Raw genomic sequence first — 21914 nt, 5'->3', positions numbered from 1 at the left:
TGTACTTATTACCACTGAGCTGTGCACTAGACATGGTTAAGATGGTAAATTTTATGTTTTGTGTGTTTTACCACAGTTTGTAAAAATTTACCGTGGATAACATTTTACAATATTGATTTACATAATCATTTAATCTTAAATATCTTAATACAGTAAACTCACATATTAAAACATTAAAAACATGGCACATGGCAGCTATTACTGGACAGTGATGCTTGTGGTAAAAGTGACCTCTGGTTTAATTAATTACTTCTGGGCTGGGGGAGCTGCAGGTGGATCATAAGTGTGACGATGGGACACCATACTTAGCGCCTCCTTGAGCAAAGTCACTCTTGTCATTAAGCACGTCCCTTGAGGGCGCCCATGCGATTACGAGCCATTGGCTGCTGTGGGGCAGGAAGCTTTAAGCCAGGGTGGATCCCAGACCCACCAAACATGATCTCTTGGCCTTGGACCCAAGCTTCTCGGCTGTGCTGAGCTCCTTCAAGGACCCTCACAGAGGACATTGCCCAGTGCTACCTTCTGGCCACCTTTGGTTCCCGTCCTGTATCCGTCTACATACAGCAGATCGGTGCCAGGAGTGACTGATGGAAGTCCAGGGGGCCGAGAGAGCCCCGGAGCCCAGTGGGGGTTGTATCTTGGCACCTAGTGAGTGCTTGGTGTGTGTCAGCTATTAATAAAAACTCGCAGACTCCTCAGTGGCTTCCGGGGCAGACTCTGCCTGGATACCATCGTCAGCACTTACTCTCCGAGTTGACATCACAGATGGCATTTACTTGAGCACTGTTTGGCAGCATTCCAGGCTATTGGCCACATTCACGAGAAGGTATCATTGATGTGGGGGAAGGGAAGAGAGAGGTTGATTTCTGTAGAAGCAAGATCAAGGCTTTCTGTAAAGACATGAAGGCCGAGCAGACGGCCTGGCCAACATTGTCCCATGAGTATCATTACCACCTCTCTGTATGCATCTGGGATGATAGGCAGTTACTGTTTTGTTTTGTTTTGTTTTGTTTTGATACCATGGTACCAACACATGTAAGACATGTTAGTGATTTAATAATACTTCTCCGGAAACAAAGAAAAGTAAAGTACATTAGTGGGGTGGATATACACTCTGATTCTAGAAGTTAAACTGAAGAAGTGTCCATCTTAGAATCAGAGACTACAGTATAAAACTGATTCATTTTTCCAGCTGATTTCTGGAGCACCTACTATGTGCAGTTGGTGGTGCTGAAGCTGGGGACATGGGAACTGATAAGCCAAGGCTCCTGCTCTCGGGGCACTTGCTGCGACGCGCCTGGGCTATCCCCTTCAAGCACGACCTGGCCTTTGATTGAAGAGCCCAACTCTGGAGTCTGGCTTCTAAACGGAGCTGTGCCTCTAACCTTACAGCTAGACATCTGAAGACCAGGGGAGAATTCCTTGGAGGATCCCTGTGCTCACATAGACCGACAGATGGGGCGATAATCACACATCCCAGCTTGCACCTGCAGTCACGCATCATTATTAATAGCACCCTCCCTGTCATTCTCAAAAGAGCCCTTGTCTGGATGGGAAAACACTGAGGGAGGGTCATTCACAACTACCAAGGTCCGCACGTTCGCCAGGGCAGTGCTAACTCAGGAGTGTGGCCTGGTCCAGCGCAGGGCCACGCCGCAGAGACCACAGGGGGCGCTGAGCTCGGGCTTGGTTCCATGCTCCCTGTGGGCATCTGCCACTTCTTATGTTCTGATCACTCAGCTCATGGAAGCATAGAAATCGGGGACAGGTTGGTTTAAACAACAATGAGCATATACAGCAACCAAATTTTTCCTTATGATGAAATGTGTTTTCCTTATAATGGAAATTCGAGTAACCTGATCTTGAATTCATTTTCTTTGAAATGGATGGAGATTAGTGTTTGTGTCAGGTCTTACAGAGAAAGTTGGAAAAACAATCATAGAAACTCTCGTCTGGGTTAAATAGGACAGAGACTGTGTTTTCCCTGTTGCTATATAAAGAAGTGTGGGTGGGGATCGAATTCTGTAAGAAGTTTCTTTTTTATTCAAAGGGTATACTTGATGTTTAAAGAAAACGGCCATAAAGACAGGTGAGAAGCTTTGTGTTTATGACATATTGGTAACGTGCAGCCTGTTGTGTTAGCGGGATTGACAGCAGGACCACCTGTGGCCAGTTGGCCTGTGCCCTGAGGACCTGCTGGGTAGCCCAGAACGCCGCCCGCCCTCTCCAGTGGGTCTCGAGCTTTGGCACCCGCTTCTGATGCAGGAATCTGGGGGTGGGGCTGAGAATCGGCGTTTCTGACAAGTTCCCAGGTGCTGCTGCTACTGGGTGGGCAAGTGGGGGCATCCTTTGGAACCACTGTTTAAAGTTAAGTGTGGAGCGGATTCTAGGGATTTGCTCTGAGAAGTTGCCCTGAGAAGGAGGGGAATAGTAATAGTAAGGATATATAAACAGCTTCGTGCACGGAAGCCAGGAGCATGCTGCTCAGATTAATCTCCTCATCAGCACTGCAAGGAGGTGACAATGGCCTCATGTGACAGATGACAAGAGTGAAGCCCGGCAGGGTCCCTGTGAGCTGCGAAGCTGGCATGTCGGGGAGCTGGGTTGGAGCCACTCCCCAGAACTGAAACAAACCCTCATGAAATGGTTACGCAGCCAAGACATCACAGACCGAAGAAGATTTGAAAAACAAGCACGAGTGAGTAAGAAGAGGATGCTGGTGTAGACACTGCTCATATGAGCCGTGTTATGGGGGAAAACTGATCTTATTAATTAGCTCTGACAGGAAGATGGCCGAAGATTAGCAGTTACAAAGAAAACGCTTTGATGAATCGCAAACTAAATGTATATTATGCCTTGGGATATTAGCTGATTAGTTAGGCTGATGTATCAGTGTCATCGTGATTAGCAGGACATTTTAAAACAGCATTTAGAACTTGAAGACCAAACTCTAAAATTTAAGTTGTTGAAAGCCGTGCAGTGTTCACTTCAGTACTTTGAAGACATGGTGGCAAATGTTGACCAGCTTCTTCTGAATTGTCCGCATGTGTGAGTGTTCTGGTGACGTGGACACACCCTCCTCAGCCCTTCTTTTCTGATCCTGTCTCCCAAACTCTCTCAGTGTGGGAACGTCCTGGGGCCTAGGGCTCTGACCTCTTCCTCGGAGGTCTAGTCCCTTGTCTTTAAATGCCATCTAAATACTGGCCGTTCCCAGATGTGTATCCAGGCCCTGAACTCTCCCTGCTTACATCTCCACGTGATGTCGTAAGCGGTCACACTTGACGTGGTTCTCCACCTTGCCCCCTGTCTGCCTGGCTCCGCCTGGGCTGCGCATCGCCGAAAATAATGCCATTTGTGACCTAGATATTCAGGCTCGGAAACCGTGGAATCACCCCCGACTCCTCTCTCACGACCCACATCTGATCCATCAGTAAGTCCTCAGATAATATGCAGACTCCGATCACTGTCACCTCCTCTGCTGACACTTCCTCCAGGCCACTGCCCTGGCACCCGGACATCACGGCACCCTCCTAGCTAGCTTCCTGCTTTCCACTCTCGCCTCAAAATCGCCTAGTCTTCATTCAACCACCAGAGTGTAAATTAGATCAGATCAGGCCCGTTCAAGATCATCCAGTGGCTTCCCATTACATGGTGACTAAAATCCAAAGTCCTCCCCATGGCCTGTTGGCACCCTGTACTCGGGCCCTGGCTCATCCTGTCCCCTGTCCCCTGCCGCTGTCTGTCAGCCGTGCGGGATTTTCAGCAGCTTCTCCAGGCGTCCTTGGAGTATTCAAGCCTACCCCCACCTTCCCTCTACCTGGACTGGTCATTCCCAGGTGCTGTAGTAGCACGTCTGCAGAGCGCCTGCTGTCAGGAGCTTGGGTTCAGATACACACACGTCCCCCCTCCCCTGCAGTTGCTGGTTACCTGACCTTGGGGAAGGTGCTCACCCCTCCTGCTCTTAAAATCAGTTTTCTCATTGACAAAACGGAGCACTGTAGGGTCGTGAGTTCCCACGCAGGAAGCCCTTAGATCCTAAGTGGAAACATGCTGCTCTGGGTGCGTGTGGCCCCTGACTCCTTTCGGGGCTCTCTTCACACGTCACCCCGAGGAGGCCATCTCTAACCACAGTCCCAAGCAGCACTGCCAGCATTTCATCTCCGCCCTACCCCCAACCACAGCTTTTACTTTTCTTTTTAATGTCGCGTTTATTTGCTGCTTTTTTATGATCTTCTCTCTCGTTCGGCAGTAAGCCCCCTTGTCAGCTGCCGCTTCACCAGAGCCCAGAAGGGTGCCTGGCACAGAGCTGGATCCATTAATGTTTGTTGAATGAATGGGTGAAAGCATACGTTGGGTGTGGGCTCAGCCTCCTAAGGGGAGAGGGTGTGCGTCTTAATAACCTTGGAGAGCACAGCTAGCGCACGGGGCAGTGGCTCTGCCAGCCCGTCCAGCTCAGGTAGAGGCCATAATGCATCAGTTGCCTAGTCAGTTTGAGTGACTGTCTCTGGAGGCGAGGAGCTGTGAAGGGCAGGAGGCAACATCCTGGAGGCGCTGTGGGCGGGCGGAAGGGGGTGGGAGCCGTCGCTGAGCAGAGCAGAGATTGCGGCCCCTTCATGGTTGCTGGTGAGAATCTGCTCGGCAGTGACTTAGGTTTCATTTGCTCATCTGGAGAGGAGGGAGGTGAGATGCAGGCAGGCAGGAGCTGGCCTCGGCATGGTGTCGGGCCTTCGCCAAGGGAAAGGCCCCTGAGTGGGGAACGTGGGAGGTGAAGGTGAGAAAGGTAGCTTGGGGGCCAGACTCCCAAAGGCCTCAAACGCCGATCCCACACTGGAGCCGGCCTCCTGTAGGTCCTCCAGGAAGCAACAAAAGTTGAAGAAGTGTTTGCCACACATATTTAGACATTCCCCCGAGGAATCCGAATATCATGAAATATGTGGCAGAGGAGAAAATTACTATTTTTGTTCACGTAAAAAAAATAGTTCCTTTCGCTCAATTCCAGGTGGAATTGATAAAATTAGAGGCATGGCTTTCTCCCTCTCATGTCTGCAGGCTAGAGTGAGCTGTTGGCCCAGTGCTGACTTTGAAAGGAACAACAAATAAACAGCTTCTTCAGGAGGCTGCGTGCTGACGTAGCAGCGAGGGCTCTGCCTTGAATGGCCTGCCTTCAGTGAGTGAGCCAGCATCGGCCTCTGAGGGCCTCCAAACCCAGAAGCCGTCTCCCGGGGGTGCCCTGGGATTGTAGGTGGGGGGCTGGCTCTGAGCCCCGTCGTCGCAGGTTAGACGGGCTGGCCACTTCACAGTCCATTTCTGTGGAGTGTCACTCCTTGGCCTACCTGGCCAGAGATACAGAGCTGCCTTGTTTGGGCTGCAGTATCGGTGCTCAGGGAGGACTAGCATTTTGTTGTTATTGACACTCCCCTGCCAGGAGGAAGGCAGCCGGCTGGCTGTGGAAAAACACCGACTGGGAGGCAGTGGTTTGGGCTCCCAGGCCGTGTGAAGGCTTGGGGAGACGTCGTTCCCTCTCTGGACTTCAGTTTTCTCGTTTCAGAATGACAGAGTTGGACCAGCTCTGTGGTTCTTAACCTCCTGGAACCCTTTGAAACTTGTACAAGCCACGGACAAGTCTCGGAAGTCTGCACACATGTGGTTTGGCCAGCACTGTAGGAGCCCCCTGGAGCCCCTGAGATGAAGCCCTGGACCTCTGGGCCCTGCCCCCGTCTGCCCCACCTCCTCCATTCATGTACCTCCAGCTACACGGGGCTTTGCACATGCTCTTCACCCCTTTGCCTGGTCAACTCCTGCTCGTCCTTGGAGTCTCACCCTTCCCTGTCCTCCCAGGTTAGATTAGGTCACCCTACTGGATGTGCTCCCTGCCCTGATCACAGGGCCACTAAGTGATTCTTGTGCGTGTTACCCTACTGTCCCTAAGCCGTGACACTCCAAGACCGATCAGTGAGTGTGCGAGTGTGTCGGAGACTCCCAGGCTGCGCTTCCTGTGACACACTCGCTGTACGAGATGTGCCTCTGCCTTCGATGATTTCCTCCGGGGCAGGGCAGGGAAGTCACTTCAAAGCGGGGTCTTCTCGGTGTCAGAAGACTGGCTCCCAGACTTTCTGCCTCAGCGCTCTGCCGGGCCTGACCTCCAGGCCGGTTCTCCTTTGTTTATGTTCTGGACTGAGCTGGAACTCCCACTTGGAACAGTCCCACAGTGCTTGGCGCTTCCTCGTATTGTTGTCTTTTTCTCTGGAGGGGAAGTGACCAGCCTCAGCCTTTCCTCCCGGCAGGCAGATTCCATGCACAAAGCCTGTGGCAGCCGCTGGGCACCCGCTGGAGAGCCCTCTGGGGGCTGAGTGCACATTAGTTACAGGGACCGCCGGCCTTGCCCTCCTGAGCCCTGATTTCTACCTCCCCCTCAAGAGGTGGGGAGCTGCGCCTCACAGGGCTCCCTGACTCAGGAGTATCTGGTGTGGCGGGCTCCCTGCAAACTGTTTCAAATGTCAGTAGCCACAGCATTACCTCCCTGGTTTGTGTCACTTGCCACAATCCTAGTATTATGACCATGGTACAAATGTTTGTAAGTGAAATTTTATCTGCACTGAGGGAATCGGTTATTTACCAGAATGTTGCCGTGGATCTTACTGTGGTGTGGGAAGAAAATCCCTTGTAAGGGTGGAGATTTTTCTTTATTTATCTAAAGCTGGATGTTTATATAGAATAAAATCATAAAAAGCAACAGTAGCAATTCTTGAAGAGTATTTGCTGTGTGAGAGCACTTTTTAAACATTACATTTAACCTTTAAACTGCCCTGTGAAGTGGGAGGCATGATAGTACACATTTTCCCTGGGTGAAAATGTCAGGTCCAGTTCCTGCCCCAAAGTCCCCCGGCCCCTGCCGGGACGTGCCCACTCGGAGATGCCGCCCCCAGGGGCCGCCCTGCAAAGCCAGCCCCATCCCACTGCTCTCCTGCCTCCTCTGGTCCTTAGGAAGCGGGTAGCAGATTCCTAGCCGAAGAGGAAAATTACGGGGCTGGACCTGGCTCTCTGAGTACACGGCCTTCATGCCTGCCTCCCGCCCCGCATCTGTGAAAAGGGGGCGGGGGTGTTGGACAAGGTGGCCTTGCTAGCCTGTCTCTTCAGGCCCCACCGGTCTGAGTTAGTGATTTGGGGCTTGTGATAGTGATGCCTCTAGCAGTAACCTTGACATTGTGGCCAAATGCAGCCTGGTTGAAAGCAGTACATACACCCACAGCATCCTGGAAGCATTTGTGCAAAATGTGGAAGCACAGCGTGTCGGTCGTGCAGAGAATGCTCAACTTCCGGTGGCTTTCATTGTCAGTTTGCCTCACCTGTTAGAGCCCAGGTTGTCTCCCTAAGGTGTGGGCTGGAGATGGGTCGCCTGTCCATTTAGGACTGTGAGCATCGTCACCTTTGGGGATGACTCCAAAAGACACCTTTTCCAAGCTGGGAATTAGTGAGGCATCCTTCGTAGTAGGCCGTTCTGTTGCTCTTCTCCCCCCTAACCAATGATTCAACCAATTCGAGTCATTTTGGGAGGCCATGATTACCCGAGAAGCACTTGAACCATGGGGTCCTCCTTCAAAGCTGTTCTCTCAAGGAAATTTCTCCTTCACTTGGAAGGTTCATCAGTAAATTAGTTGGGATGCATTTTCTCATGGAAACAGGAATGTGTCAGCCCCCAGCTAAGAAATGACAGAACCAGACTGGAACCCAGTTCCCCCCGCTGTGACCGTTGTCCTGTGTGTGCCCAGGCATATGGGGAATTTACCCAAATGTGCTTCCTGACTTCAGGGGTTTTACAGACTGACATGGGAAAGAAAAAGATAGACGGGTGAAACTCCAAGGCAGGGGAACTGCCTGAGCTGAGGGCGGGGAAGGTGGCTGAAACAGTGCTCGGGCGGGCCCACGCGCCTGGCTCTTGCCGGAAGGAGTTTATTTCTGAATTAGAAACTCCGGTTAACCCATTCTAGGGGGTGGGGGCAACCGGTGTGTGTGTGTGTGTGTGTGTGTGGAGAGAGAGAGAGAGGGAGAGACGGAGAAAGAGAGAGAGAGACGGAGAAAGAGAGAGAGACGGAGAAGATGAGGCCTTGAGTGCATGTAAAGATTTGGATTTGGCCTCATTCATTTTCAGGCGCTGGCGAGATAATTTCTCTCTTCCTTGGGACAGGCAGGGCTGGCACCGTCACGGCCGTGGCACCTGCGAGTTGTGACAGAGCACACTGAACGCTCAGACCTCCAGTGACCTTCTGTGCCTCTTAAACCCGGTCTGTCTGGTTCTGTGGGTCTTTGGGGAATATCGTCTTTACATTTTACTGTAGTTCTATAATTTGCTCCCATATTGTACCATCCAACCCCAATAGAACAAGATTGTGTGCCTTTGGTTAAATTGACTGAAGCCAGAAATCTGCCTTCTGAGCTAATAGTTGCACAGTCTAAGATTATAAAAATTTTGACAATAAATATTCACCAAGGGATTCCTAAGTGTCGGGTAGCATGTAAGCACCTCCATACACATTTCCTTTCATTTGATCCTCATTACAGCTGAGGAGCTGGGCCTGAATCATGCCCGTTTGACAGGTGAGGAAACAGACCACTGTGCTCAGTTGGAGACGCAAGTGGCAGGGCTGGGGTTTGAACCAGGAGGCTGGGCCTCTCGGGCATTCTTTAAGAGCTTTTCTGACTGCAAACTCAGGGATCAAAATCAAGGACATCTTTCCATCTACCTGACATTTTCTTCCTTTTTCCCAAAAGGTATATGATTTCATGCCCTTCTTTTGTCCCGGGAAACCCATTGTTAAAAGTTTAGGTGATACACTCGTTCTCCAGAAAAGTTATTTCCCAGCTCAGGTGGGAGATTGGAGCTCGAGGTGGTAAACCCTTAGCTGTGTTTGTCCCGTTGTCCTTTCTCCTTTGGAAACTGAGGTTTAGCTTGTGTTTTGCTGTTTGTTTTCCTTGGGAAACAGTACTAATGAAGTCAGTTTGTTTTCTTGGATGGAACTGTTTTCTGATGCATGCGTCTGAGAGTGAGAACCTTAAAAAGAAGGTGTGACATTAGAGTCTGTGTGACAGTGTTTCTCGTGGCACACCCAAAATCGGTCCATGTGTCCCTTTCAGCTTTTTGATCACCTGATTCCCCACTCCTCCCCCAAGGAAGAGCAGCACTGAGTGTTTGGAAATGCAGTTCATTCTTTGAGGCTGCTGCTCTCCGATGAGTAATTGTGTCGAAGGAGGGCCGAGGAAAGAGCTTAATATAGACGGTTACTGAGACCCACCGGCAGGGCGACGGCGAGCCTTTTCCTCTGATTTCCTCCGTGGGAATGGAGAGGGTTTGAAAGGCAAGAGGCCAAGACCTTTCAGAGGAGAATTCAAGTTTCTCTTGGAGGGGTTTGCCAGGACTCCCTGCTCTGTGACTGGGGTGTTCCGGAGATGAGTCCCCTTTCAGCTGGTGACTCGGTCCTTACTCGCTGTTCAGCAAAGACACCTGGCCTTGGAAGGGCTCTGTGACCCTCTGGCTTTAGAATGGGCAACACTGTTGAAACCCAGAAGCCCCTGAGACGAAGCCACCAGTGCCTCTGGAGACAAGGTAAGAGGCTCCGGGCTTCATCTCCAGGAGGAAGGAAGGAGGGAGGCAGCCTTGGTTGGGGTATTTTGGCTCAAAACCAGATCTAAACTGCCCCGGGAAACACACCTTCCAGATTAGAAAGGCTTGCAGTTCAACACAGTTTAAAGAAAATTAACAGAGGAATTGAATGACTTGTATCTCAGTAGGGTGGTGTGGCTTGGCTGAGAAGTTGAGCTTGAGGTTTTTATTCAGTGCAGTATGTGGCTGTTGGTTGAAAATTTTTAGTTTTAAAAAATATTCCAAATAAAAAGTTTGATATCCAGGAGTCGGAATCTTTTGTGACAATTTGGTTTACAGAATATCATAAATAGCTCTTAAATTACATAGATCCTTTCTTCCAGAGAGTTCAAAGTACCATCCCTAAAAACTCGCACGCGTCTCCGTCCTAGACGCCTATGACACGGGCAGCAGAGTCTGTTAACACCCACTCTGTGTCTCTCAGGGGCTTGTGCTAGTGTCAGCCTGGAGGAGGGGGAAGCCAGTGGGACCCCAGAGCAAGGCTGCGGTGCCCTTGGAACTGGGGGGCCTTGTAACAGTGTCCCCGGGCAGCTCGCTCCTCCAGTTACCCGGCTCACTGTTACTAACCCAGCAGACCAGCAGTTGGCAGACCCAGGAGCCATGTCAGACTGCCGCAAATGGCACCCTCAGCCTTTTACCTCCACTTGCCAAAAAAAAAAAGCGGAAGTTGCACTTACCTGTAGCAAGACAGTCTGATCGCAGCTGTATGTGTGGATGTGTGTTGATGTACAGAAAAAATAAACTGGGAGAAAATGCATGGAAATGTTAACAGTAGTTGTCTTTTGTGGTCGGTATGAATAATTTCTTTTTGAAAGGGAAACGTAGATGGGATGCTAATTTACAGTCCAGCTTCAGCCCCTCTGACTTTCCATCAGTCATTCTTTGTCCAAGTTACTTTGAAAAAGGTACTCCGTAGTGGTCCCTGATCAGATCCTGGGTTGAATAGAACAGCAGTAGATTGGGGGGCAGTTCAGGAAATTTGAATATGAACTGGGTAGTAGACGATATTTGGGACCATTGCATATTTTATTACGTGTGATATGGTCATGATTTACGTAGGAGAGTGTCCTTTTCTGGATAGTCATGCTGAGGTACTGAGGAGCGAGTGGTTATGCTGTCTATAATTTTGCTCTGAAATGATTCAGGTCAATGATGAATACATACATAGGCGGACATGCAGATAAGCACAACAGGATAAGTTTAACAAGTGTTAGAATCCAGGTAATGGATATGTGAGGTTTGTTTATATATTGTAATGTATTTTTACTCATTTTTTTTTTTTGGAAAAATAAATAGAAACCAGTTGCTGTTTAGGACATCATAGCACAGTGCCCTTCAGAAGAGTGCGTCTTAGCAGACATGCGCGTTCCAGAGGTGAGTCTGAGCGCTACACGGTGTCAGCGCCACGTGGGCTGGCGTCTCCAGCCACCAGGAACAGCACTGGCACGACCCACAGCACCGCTTTGTAACGGGAATTTGATATATTTACTGACGTTAGGATTATTTCTGGCTTTCCTTAAGAAAGTATAGAAGGGTTCAAACTTCTTAAAATTTCCATTGCAAGCAGCTGGATTTTCAGGCAGAAGTGAAGAAAGCTTTATGTTCTATTTTGTTACTTTCGTCAGTTGTGTTCAGTAATTTCAGTGAGAGCAGTTGTAGGACCAGCATGTTTGATAGGAGGGATTTTGGGATCCACAGTGAGCTGGGGGTACAGAGAGCAGCTGGTTGCCCTGGTGTCCGAGGTTCCGCGGACCCTGCTGAGCAGGAGCGTGTGGTGGCCAGCGCAGGGCTTTGCTGGCAGAGCTGAGGCCCCGGGACAGCAGTCTGCCTCCCAGCCCCAGGCCCCTCGAAGCCCTGCCAAGCGCCCGCAGTACAAGGGTGTGCGTGGTCCCTCAGTTTGTCTGTTTGTCTGTCTTTGTCTCTAAAGGTTATTTATGTTTTGGAAATGCGATTTTAGAGCAGGGTGTAGGAACCTGGTTCAGTGGATCTAGCGCCACCCTGACCGCCCCCACACGCGGGTGGCTGATGGCTGCAGGGCAAACAGCATGTGTCCAGGTCCGCTGCCGGGGCACGTCCTCGTGCGCACTTGCTGCGGGCAGTGGGGATGGCCCCGGCTGCCCTTGACGTCTGTCCAGCGTGCCTGTCTCCCTGCGATAGCAGAGCCAGACCGACCGTGCTCAGGAAGGTCAAGCCCAGAGTGCACCCTGAAGGGGGACTTCAAGGACACCATCGTCTGTGCTTTGGGTCATTCACATTTCTGTTCCTGGGCCACACACCTGCACAGTTGAAAACCTGAAGTGGCAGAAACAAATCTCACCCCCTCTTCCTGCTGTTACCCTAAAGAGCATTTTACACCCAGTAGAGAAATGTCTCTGATGATGTTAAACAGTGTGGGACATGCCCCGTCTCAGAGGACTGACCTTATACTCTGAGTCTTACTGTTCTTGTTTTTCTTATAGCTCTCAGAAGCCAAAACATAAGAGAAAAACAGCAGTGCTCCTTTCGGTTTTACAGTAGTGGATACCTGCAGTGGTTGATCCGTTCGAGCCGTGTCTTAGTGAGGTCTAGCCGGCTTCCATACAAAGCGATAGGATGGGGGAGGCAGGATGAGCCGGCAGTGGCTTCCGTGATCTGGGAGCTCCAGCTCGAGCTGTGCACCCACCCTGCCGTCCGACCTGGAACAGTGAAGTCTGTGATCCTGAACGGCCTCATTCCCTTACAGCCCACACCGCCCGTGGCCTCCAGACGAGAGTGCTTCTTAGCGGTGTTGCTGCTCACTTCCAGGCCTCACCACAGGGCTTTGGCTGGGCGCCTGTTTGCCGACTGCCTGGTCAGAGCCTCCTGAGGGCTGCGGGAGGACCCTGGTCCTGCCCTTCGCACCAGCCAGTATGTGGCACTCGGTCCCCTCCGTGAGTGCACAGAACTGAGGACTCCCTGGCTCCCAGTGTGACCGTGGGGATCAGTGAGTCCTGAAAGGCAGAGCCTGGTTCCCGGTGCATAGTAGGTGCTCAGTAAATGGAAGCTACCAAGCTGGCGGATGTGTGGAGGTGCTGTGGGGCTTGGAAGTGCTCCCTCTTTGCCTTTCTCTGCCTGAAATAGAGGCATGGGGGATGAAAGTGGGCACAGCTTCCCCTGTCCCACATCAGTGCAGGATTTACAGAGCACGTTTGCTGAGGGCTGTTCACACTGCCAAAGCCTGATCCACAGAAAGATTTACATTAGTCCACATTTAGTTGATTCATTGACCCAGACACCTCAGAAGACTATCAGCCCCCCCTCCCCACCCCCCCACCCCAGAAATAATTTGAAGGCTGCTTACCGAGGTCATTTTGGCTTTGGGGATTACAACATGGGCAGAAGTTTCCTTGGGAATTAAAAATTGCAGCAGTAGTTATAAATTGAATTGTTACCTCCTTCAGAAATCCCAGCAGCGCAGGCCATACCAGCCTAGTAAATGGAAATATTAATGATTTGCATGTTTGTACACAGTTGGGTGTGAGCCAGCGAAATTAACACCCTCACTGGAAGAGCTGACTACAAAATTGTTGGGTTTGCAGTACAGGGAAGGCAACTGGCTGGCTGGGGTGGGGGCGGGGAAGGGGGTCGGCAGTCAAGGATTTGCATAATTTCCCCATGCTCCCTGGTTCCTGTGCTGTAGGGGCAGATTTATAATTGTTTGGATTCCAGTCAGCTCAGTGTTCAGACTTGCCTCTGCAAGCTCTGTGGTGAAGAAGCACCTGGGGCCACCGGACGCCTGCATGCCAGGTCCTCAGTGTGGTGGCTTTTCTGGCCAAAGCTGAAGTCACCCTGTGCCTCCATCCATTTTCTGGTCACTATTCCATTGGTTTGGCACTGTCGTTGCGTCTGGCGTCAACCTCTCAGGCAGTGCTCCACAACAAGCAAGGGCTGGGTGCTGTGCTCTGGCCGTCTGCCCAGCTCCCCACCTTCCAGCTTAGTGAGGCGAGCTTATGTCCTGGTCTCCTCCTGATTATAGCAGCTCCCACCTTGAAGGACTGGCAAGAATCAAATGAGATCATTCATGCAAAGGGTTATAGCTTTTAGCATACAGTAAGCACTTCATGAACAACAGTAATTCTTATCATACGCTGCATAATTGAAAGAAGCCTGGCTTTGCCAGGTCCCGGACAAGGATCACAGGCCTGCTGTGTCCCAGGCCCAGCTAGCAGTGTGCGTTCCATGAACTCTGCCTGTCTCCCTGTCTCAGTGGAAGCGATCACGTGCCAGAGGACCTCAGAGGTGCCCTGTGGGCTGTGAATCAGTTACTGTCAGCACTGGCTGCTTGCGCGTCTGCAAGCCCCCCGGTGTTCAGCCCCTGCAGGAGGCATCAGTTTTGCTGAGCCCCTGTCACAGGGGGCTTTTCATGTGTGGGATTTTGTTGAAAATGATCCTTGCAGGACCAGACATGATGGAGCTAGTCCTCGTTAACTAGCATAGTAAACTGACCAGGACAGTCCACTTTTCCTTTCCGAGGACTCTAGTGTTGACGTGTTTTTCATAATTACACAGTGGTTAAGAGCGTGGCATCTTTGCTCCCCCACATCCTAGTTTGCTGGTCTTGGGCGAGTTACTTAGCTTCTGGGCCTCAGTTTCCTCACCTGTAAATAGTACCTATCTCATGAGGTGCTATAAAGTGCTCAGAACAGTGCCTGCCTGGCACATAGTAAGCATCCAGTAAATGTTTATTATTGTTGTTATTTTTAGGTTAAATACAGAGAAATTACATTAGATTTTAATTGAAAAGATGTTACATTATGAAAGAAAAAAATTGGAAGAAATCAACAAGATGCAAAGAAGAAAATGCATGATGAGTGTCTGAATCTAAAGAACCAAAATCATAGTGAGCTGGCAGAAGTATTAGCTGTTGCTCTTCCATCTCCCAGAGCGGCTGCACGTGCGTGCGTATTCGTCATATAGCTGTAATCACGTGCCAATCATTTGTTTGTTTGCCCTCATGCTTCTGTGTGGTCTTCACGGCTGCTGTTGACGACTGTGGCGGTCCGTTAGGTTGATGTTGTGTAGCATATCAGGTCATTGTCCTTCTGCTGGATATTGAAATCATTTCCCCTTTTCACTGTTGTTATAGGTACGGCGACTATAAGAAAAGAGGCAGGAGACTGTATTTAAGGATCGCCGTTTACCGCCACAACTTTGGTCTTCTGCCTCCAAGGGAGCAATGATTATTAAGTACTTTAATTTCCTTACATGAAAGGGACAGATGGAGCCCAGAGGTGATATTAACATTGCTAGTGTAACGCTTACTGTTAGGCAGCGTGACTAATATTCCAATGTGACTAATGACCCAACTCTTCCTTTTTACTGCTTCTGGTGAGGGCTGACTTGTCACCATTTCCCCAACTGCTTGTACATGATGGAGCACCAGCTCCGTTGCTGTTGCAGTAGCATTGCTGTTAAATTGCTTACTGCAACGGTGGTTGGGATGAACAGTGTAGAACATCAGGCTGTTAGAGTAAATGTGATGGATGGAGACGATGTCTATGCCTCTTTGCTGGTGAGGTTCCAGCCGTGTTTGGATGTGACCATAAATAGGCTTTCAGGTAAAAGATGTTTCCAATGCAAAGGTTACTTAACATGCTTATGGAATCACAGTCTCGAGCTACAAGAGAACCGTAAAAATCTTAAATTTTACCAATGAAGAAATTGAGACTTGCGAGAAATGAAGTAACTTGTCTGAAGTGCCACAGTTAATTTGTGGCGTGGTATCTCCTGTGGTAGGATAGTAATATAACGATGATCCAATAACGTGTATAAAACAGTATGAAACAATGCAACATGTATATTATGATTATTTTATGTTTACATATAACATGTTATTCGATATAACCTGTTCAATTCGCTGTATATACAGTACACTTTATATATTGTATCTGTCACATATAGTATGTAATATACAATAATACATGTCATAGTTATATGTTGGGATATAATATTGGGTTGTCGGAAAAGTCATGACGCATTTTTGCAACAAAAAACATAGAAAATGTACGTCATGACTTTCCCAACAACCCAGTATCACAATAGTGCCGATGGCTTCCTGTATGCCAGGCATGGTACTGAAAGATCTCTGTACATTGTGGGATTTTATAAGTTGTTTTTTTGTTAAAGATCAGATGTAGGAAATGGAAATCATAAATGTGAAGGAATTTTTCTCATGAGAAATGTGGGGTGTTGTTTTGGGTGTGGGTAAGAAAAGGGAAGGAAACTTCGCTTTGTCATCAGATATTTCCAAATTTAGAACAATATCTATCCCTTGCCATTGGCTTTAGGATATGCTTTACCCTGGGAACGTGTGGAAAATTGATTTCCGTGTTTGGCTATTTCTTTTCCAGCTGCATAGGGGGTGTCACTATTATTAAAGATAATAAATAGCAGGCGCCAGTGGCCACTTTATATATGATTACCTTTTGGCGATTGCCTTTCGGGCACTTGGTTTCAGAAGTCACTTCATGCCGAAATACTCAGATGACTGTTTCTAGGGACCTTGTGGTGCCCGGCTGAGGAATTTCCCCCTGCATGGTTCATTTGTGTCAGAGGAAGGTAGACTTCTTAAAGGGCCAGATAGTGTCTAGTGTAGGCTTTGCAGGGCCAAGAGGCAAAATCAAGACTATTACATAGGTGCTTATACAACCAGCTAAGGTGAAACCTTGTAACAACGTGAAACCCATTCTCACGTGCAGGTCAGCAACAGGAACCTGCATGCGCTGCTCGAGGCTGGTGGCATGTAGACTGCGGGCAGCAGTTTGCGAATGATCTACAGGGCCTTTTTGGTTCAGCTGCTCTCTGCTCTGGAACTCAGAAGCAGGTCACTTATCAGTTACCAGAAGCATCTTCAACAGTTCAGGCCAGATAAGGACTCCGCTTCCGGCTGTCTGACTTGTATAATTTGGGTCACCTAGCTGAGCCTTCAGTTTTCTCGCCTGCCCCACGCATATAAACATAGCTCTTTTCATCACTACACTGACGAGAAAACAGATGCTGGAAGCTTTGAAGAACCTGGTGCTGCTGAATATAGCGGCTTTAAATAGTCTTCCTTTACCATTAAATGGGACACTGCACTAAAAAACTCTATGGTTTCTGTAGCCATTAATTCATTGATTGATGGATGCATTCACGAAGCGTTTATTGAATGGATCCTGTGTCAGGCACTGTTCTAGGCACAAGGGGATACCTAATGAAAAATGAAGACATCGCTGCCCCCTGAAGTTTGTAGTGTATATATATATAAACAAGTAAAACGTGTAGTCTGTTGGATGCCAGGCAGCATATAGAGAAGAAGGAAGGAGCTAGGAAGCCTGAGGCTGGGGGGGGAGGGGGTGTTAGGGTTACAGAGGGTGGGAAGGAGGGGTGCTCAGCGGTGAGGACCTGGAGGAGACTGCTGCTGGCAGAGGAGGAAAGCTGGGCCCGAGGGCCCGAGATGCGTGGGGCCGGCGTGGCTGGAGTAGAGTGGGCTCGGGAGAGACTGAGGAGAAACCAGGTCGGGGAGCAGCAGGTTGTGTAGGGCCTGGCAGGTGACGGTGGAGGCTGAAGGGAGAGCCGGTGGGGTTTGCTGGGGGGCTGAGTGTGGGCTGTGAGAGAACGGAGCTGAAGGATGACCCCAGTGTTTTGGCCTGAGCATCCGGCCTGCGCATCCTGTCTGTACAAACAAGAGGAGTGCCCGTGGAGCAGATCGGGGACCATCAGGAGTGGTGTTTGGTACAGGTTGGGTCTGAGGCGTCTATTAGAGACCTGGAGGGAGATGGACGTTGGTTAAGTGTGAGAATCTGGCGCTCAGAGAAGAAGTTGAGGCCTTTTTGAGCCTTTGACATAGGAGACTGGGTGAGATTACCCAGGAAAGAGAGCGGGAGCAGAGGAGGGGACACGGCTGAGCCCAGGGCTCTCCCGCGTTAGGAGGCTGGGAGTTACGGCCGACCCTCAGGTAGGAAGAAACGCAGGAGGCTGGTGTCCTGGGCGTCAAGTGCAGAAAGTGTTCCGAGCAGGAGGGCACAGTGGTGGCAGACGAGGCTGACTTGAGAATTGACCGTGGGATTTCGTAACGTGGTGGCCACTGAGGACCTCGACAAGAAGTTTCAGTGCTGTGCTGGGGGCCGGAGAGGGTTTAAAGGCGAGCGGGCAGGGAGGACCGAGCTCAGCCTGGACGATTCCGTGACTTTGGCTGCAAGAGGAGCTAAGACAAGGCGGTAGGTAGTTGTTAAGGGTAGTGGGGCCAGGGAAAGCTTTCGAAAAGAGAAAACAGTGATGTGAGGAGATGCTGGCGGGAGCCACCCAGCAGGATGGCTGGGAGATTACCGGACGGGAGAGCAGCTCAGCGGTCATTGCTGCTTGTCCCGAGCACTGCTCTAGGAGTCAGTGACTACTAACAGATCCCCCCGGTTACTGGTGACTTCAAACAAGTTACTTAGTTCGTGCTTCTGTGGGTGGCAGCTTAGGCTGGGGCCCTCCTGTGTCTGCAGTCAACTGCCGGGGGTTCATCTCTGTGCCTCCAGCAGGCTAGCTCGGGTCACTCACCTGGCAGCTGGCAGCTTTCCTAGAGAGAGTGGCATGCAGGGCCTCCTGAGGCCCAGGGTGAGAGCTGACAGTGTCACCTCCACCTCATTTCACTGGAAAGCAAGTCCCAAGCCGGCCTAGATTCCAGAAGGGAGAGAGACAGCCCCCCTTATCCTGAACCCCCGCCCCCCCACACCTCCCTCGCCCTTGATAGGAAGTGCCTGAAGTTACCTGGCAAACAGGTGTGGCTACGGAGGGCGGGGGGGGGTGGGGAATACTTTGGCCATTTTTTGCAAACAGCCTCCACAGCTGTCTGAGCTGAGCGTTTGTACTTGATCCTCACAGGAGTTCTGTCTGGTAGGTAGTGTCATCTTCATGCCACAGCTGAGGACGCGGATTCAGTGAGGGTCCGGGTCCTTGCTCCAGATCACACAGCTAGTAAGTGGCAGGGCCGGGACCCAGACCTTGGTCTGCCCGATGTCCGGACCCCTTTCTGCCAGGTCCACCTTCCTGATAGTGTTGGTTTCCAGGGGCAGACGAGAGTCGCCGCCTCTCTTTCCTTGTCAGGCCAGGGAATCGTCATTTTGTAGATGATCATTATCTCCTAATTAGAAAGGACCGAGGGTGGTGATGACCCTGTTATGGTTGGCCTGTTTGTGGTGGGGATTGGACAGCTCTTTATTAGAATCCCACGGAGGTCGCAGTGCTGCATGTAATTCGGGACCTCTACTGACCCAAATTCACGTCTGCACCCTCATCTGGACCCTCAGTCCTTCTGCTCGTCGTTGGTCAGTGACTCTCCTGTCCTCGAAGCAGCCTGTCCACACACGAGTCATCACCAGTGTCTGCAAGTCCCCCTCCAAACCGCCTATGCCTCCAGGCTCCTGTGTCAGCCTTTTTCCCTGCCTCTCGCCTTCTGTCCCTGATGGGGACACCCTATCTCTAGTCCAAGGTAAGCCCCCTCTGCTCAGGTCCACCCCCTCCGGAACCCGTTGTAATCAACATCCGTCTCCTCAACCAGCTGGACTTAAGCTTTCCAAGAGCAGAGTCCAAAAAGCAGAAAAATTAGGATTAGCACCAGGGAACTTTGGCTCTGCCAGTGGTTGTGCAGCCTTGGGCAAGTCATTTCCCCTCAGGTCCATGAATCCGAGAAGAGTGGACGAGTCGAGCCATCTCTGGGACCACTCTGGGAGAGCGAGGTTGCTTGTGTCCACGTAGGAAAACCTTGGCCTGGAGCTCAGGTCCGTGTGCTGTGGCTGCCAGCGTGTCCCGCCTAGGTCCTGACCTCTGTGTGTATCCGAGAGCAGCAGCATTCTCTCTGCCCTCTCACCATTCCAGTGTCAAAACCTCTTGACCCCGAGGCTCCAGCAGCTGCCCTTCACTTAGCTCATCAGGAAAGCAGTTGGAGAGATGGCTGGTCTGGGTGCTGATGGCACAGTCTCAGAAAAGATGGTATCTGCTGGAAAGCAAAGACTGCCTTGAAAAATGTTTTTTAGAGCTGTCGGGTAGAGGGAGCAGATAGTGAGTAATTAGGTTAAACCAAGCATTCCCGTGCTTATGGGGAGCCCTGCAGCTTTGCCCTTCTTTAGAGCCCCTGGGCGGGATTCTGGGAGCTGAGTGGGAGGGAAGGCCGCGTCCTGTCTTTGGTGCGTTCAGCTGCTGCTCAGGCACGAGATGCAGGATGCAGGGTTGGTCTTTATCCTTACATGCTTTGCTGCTAGAATAGAGAGTCCTGCTACTGTTTATCACGTAACCTGGGGAAATTGCCTAATTTCTGTTAGCCTCAGTAGGCTTGTCTATAAAATGAAGGCAGCTAGTGACACCTCCATCGTAGAGTGTGAGGAGGGCGAGGAGCGGGTACTTGGCAGTTAGCAGTCCGTTCGTTTTAGCTGTGATTGTGATCATGCTGTAAAACTCACATCCTGTGTATGTTAATAAATCATTCGGTCAAGAGTTTTCATACTCTCATGACTACCGTGTACTGCTTTGAAGCCATGACCTTGTAGTATTTCTCACTCGTTTAAGTCATTCATTCAACCAAGCTTGTATCGATCAAGCACCTACTTCCGGGGAAGGCACCGTTGATTATTTTCTCTCTGCTCAGGTTATGATGAGCTGTTTGTTTCTTAGTGGCTGACATTACTGTATCCAGAGATACCGTTTGCTGAGCACCTGTTCAGTGGAGGTGCTTACCTGGGGGTCAGTGTCTAAAGTCAGGGCCTAGTCAGAATTACCCTCGACATCTCAAATTGTCCACAGCAGTCTCCATCAGGGGGCCATCAAACTTCTGTGAAGAGCCACATAGTAGGTATTTTAGGCTTTGCAGACCGTCGTCCATGGTCCCTGTCACATATTCTTCCATTCCTTTTCTATAGCCCTTTCAAATGTCAAAACCATTCTCAGTTCTGGGCTGTGGAAAAACAGGCGTTGGCCTGCATGAACACCCTGTGGTAGGTAGGCCTCCTCCAGGGCCGCCTCCATGAGCCCCACCTTCTGGCATTCACAAGCCCAGCCGCAGGCCTCCCCCATTTGTATCAGGCGTGATCGGGTGACCAGTAGAAGTGATGGATGGTCTGACCTTTCTGACTCTGGGTGGGTCTGCCTTCCTGCCTCTCTTGGGTCCTCTGCTCAGGGGGAAACCAGTGGCCCCGCGGTGAGGAGAGGTCACAGGGTGAGGAGCTGGGGTTTCCTGCTAATAGCACAGGCGGGGTGAGCCTGGAAACGGCCCCTGCAGCCCCAGGCAGGCCTTAGGTATGCGGCCCTGGCCTCACCTGAAGTACCGCTCCATCAGAGACCCTGACATGGGAACACCCTGCCTCTAGTCCAAGGTTAGCCCCATCTGGCTTGTTTAAATCCTCCCATCTTTAGCTAATTCTAAAACCCTCAGCAGTGACAGCGGGAACAGTGAGGAATTCTACCTGCTTGCCAGCGGAGCTTGATCAGCTCCTTGTAAATATCAGGCGGTTTGTACCGATTATCTATGTCAACAGACCTGTCTATGGCGAGGGTGGTGAGTTACCTGCGAGTATGATGCAGATGCTCTGGGCGGGCCAGACGCCAGGGTCACCCCTCAAGCCCCACAGCAGCTCTCGCTGAGGCCACTGTCAGGGCTGCCCCCCCACCCCCAGCTGGTCTGATGGCTCCCAGGCCCTTCCCGGCCTCGCTGGCGCTCACTCTGGCCCTCGCGCTCCGCAGTGCTGCTGCAGCACGTCGGGGTCTGAGGGCGTCCACCCCACACCGGACAGCTCACGTGGCTTTGCTCTTCAGTGTTACCCAGCAGACCTCTGTGCTCAGTGGCTCATCCACAGGCAGCTGGCCGCTCATCAGGTTGTGCGGCCGGCCTTGGAATGGTGAGCTGGGCCAGTAGGTTCTGGCTTAGGAATTCGAACGAGGACTCGGAAAGACAGTCTAATCACTGGTGGACATTTGGGCTCGAGAGGCTTACAGAATCAGGGTCGGCAGCCATGACGTGCTCCCAGATTGAGGACGTCGTAAGTCAGAAGAAGCACGTTCATCTGTTTATTCAACAAATATTGAGTGTTTTAGTCACTCAGGTTACAGAGCTCCATCCCCGTGAGGCTTCCATTTCTAGTGGGGAAAGCAGACCATTAACACTGTACACAAGTGCAATCGAAAGAATGTGAGACGGTGGTAAGTGCTGTGGGGAGCAGAACCTGGCGTCGGCCGTCCCAGGCCCGAGGGGTCAGATTGCAGAGGTAAGGAGGGCATTCGG

At 50.8% G+C, this 21914-nt stretch overlaps 1 protein-coding gene across 12 annotated transcripts in view; it reads left to right on the top strand.

Annotated features, from left to right (window-relative positions):
* Positions 1-21914, top strand: part of RAPGEF1 (Rap guanine nucleotide exchange factor 1) — a 132797-nt gene that overhangs the window by 15761 nt on the left and 95122 nt on the right. For 2 of the 12 annotated variants that reach the window (XM_019638830.1, XM_019638820.1), the window contains exons 1-2: positions 9272-9601; positions 10955-11032. The exons of 2 other annotated variants lie outside the window; for them this stretch is intronic. In XM_019638830.1, the coding sequence (XP_019494375.1) occupies positions 9538-9601; positions 10955-11032 (142 nt within the window). In that variant the 5' untranslated portion in view covers positions 9272-9537. Of the gene's footprint in view, positions 1-9271; positions 9602-10954; positions 11033-21914 lie in introns of those variants that run through there. 8 more of the 12 variants (XM_019638867.1, XM_019638858.1, XM_019638893.1 and 5 more) reach the window with 6 other exon arrangements.

Source organism: Hipposideros armiger, unplaced genomic scaffold, assembly GCF_001890085.2.
Source record: "Hipposideros armiger isolate ML-2016 unplaced genomic scaffold, ASM189008v1 scaffold_3, whole genome shotgun sequence".
In the NCBI taxonomy this organism is placed as follows: domain Eukaryota; kingdom Metazoa; phylum Chordata; class Mammalia; order Chiroptera; family Hipposideridae; genus Hipposideros; species Hipposideros armiger.
This window is presented reverse-complemented; position numbering and strand designations above follow the sequence as displayed.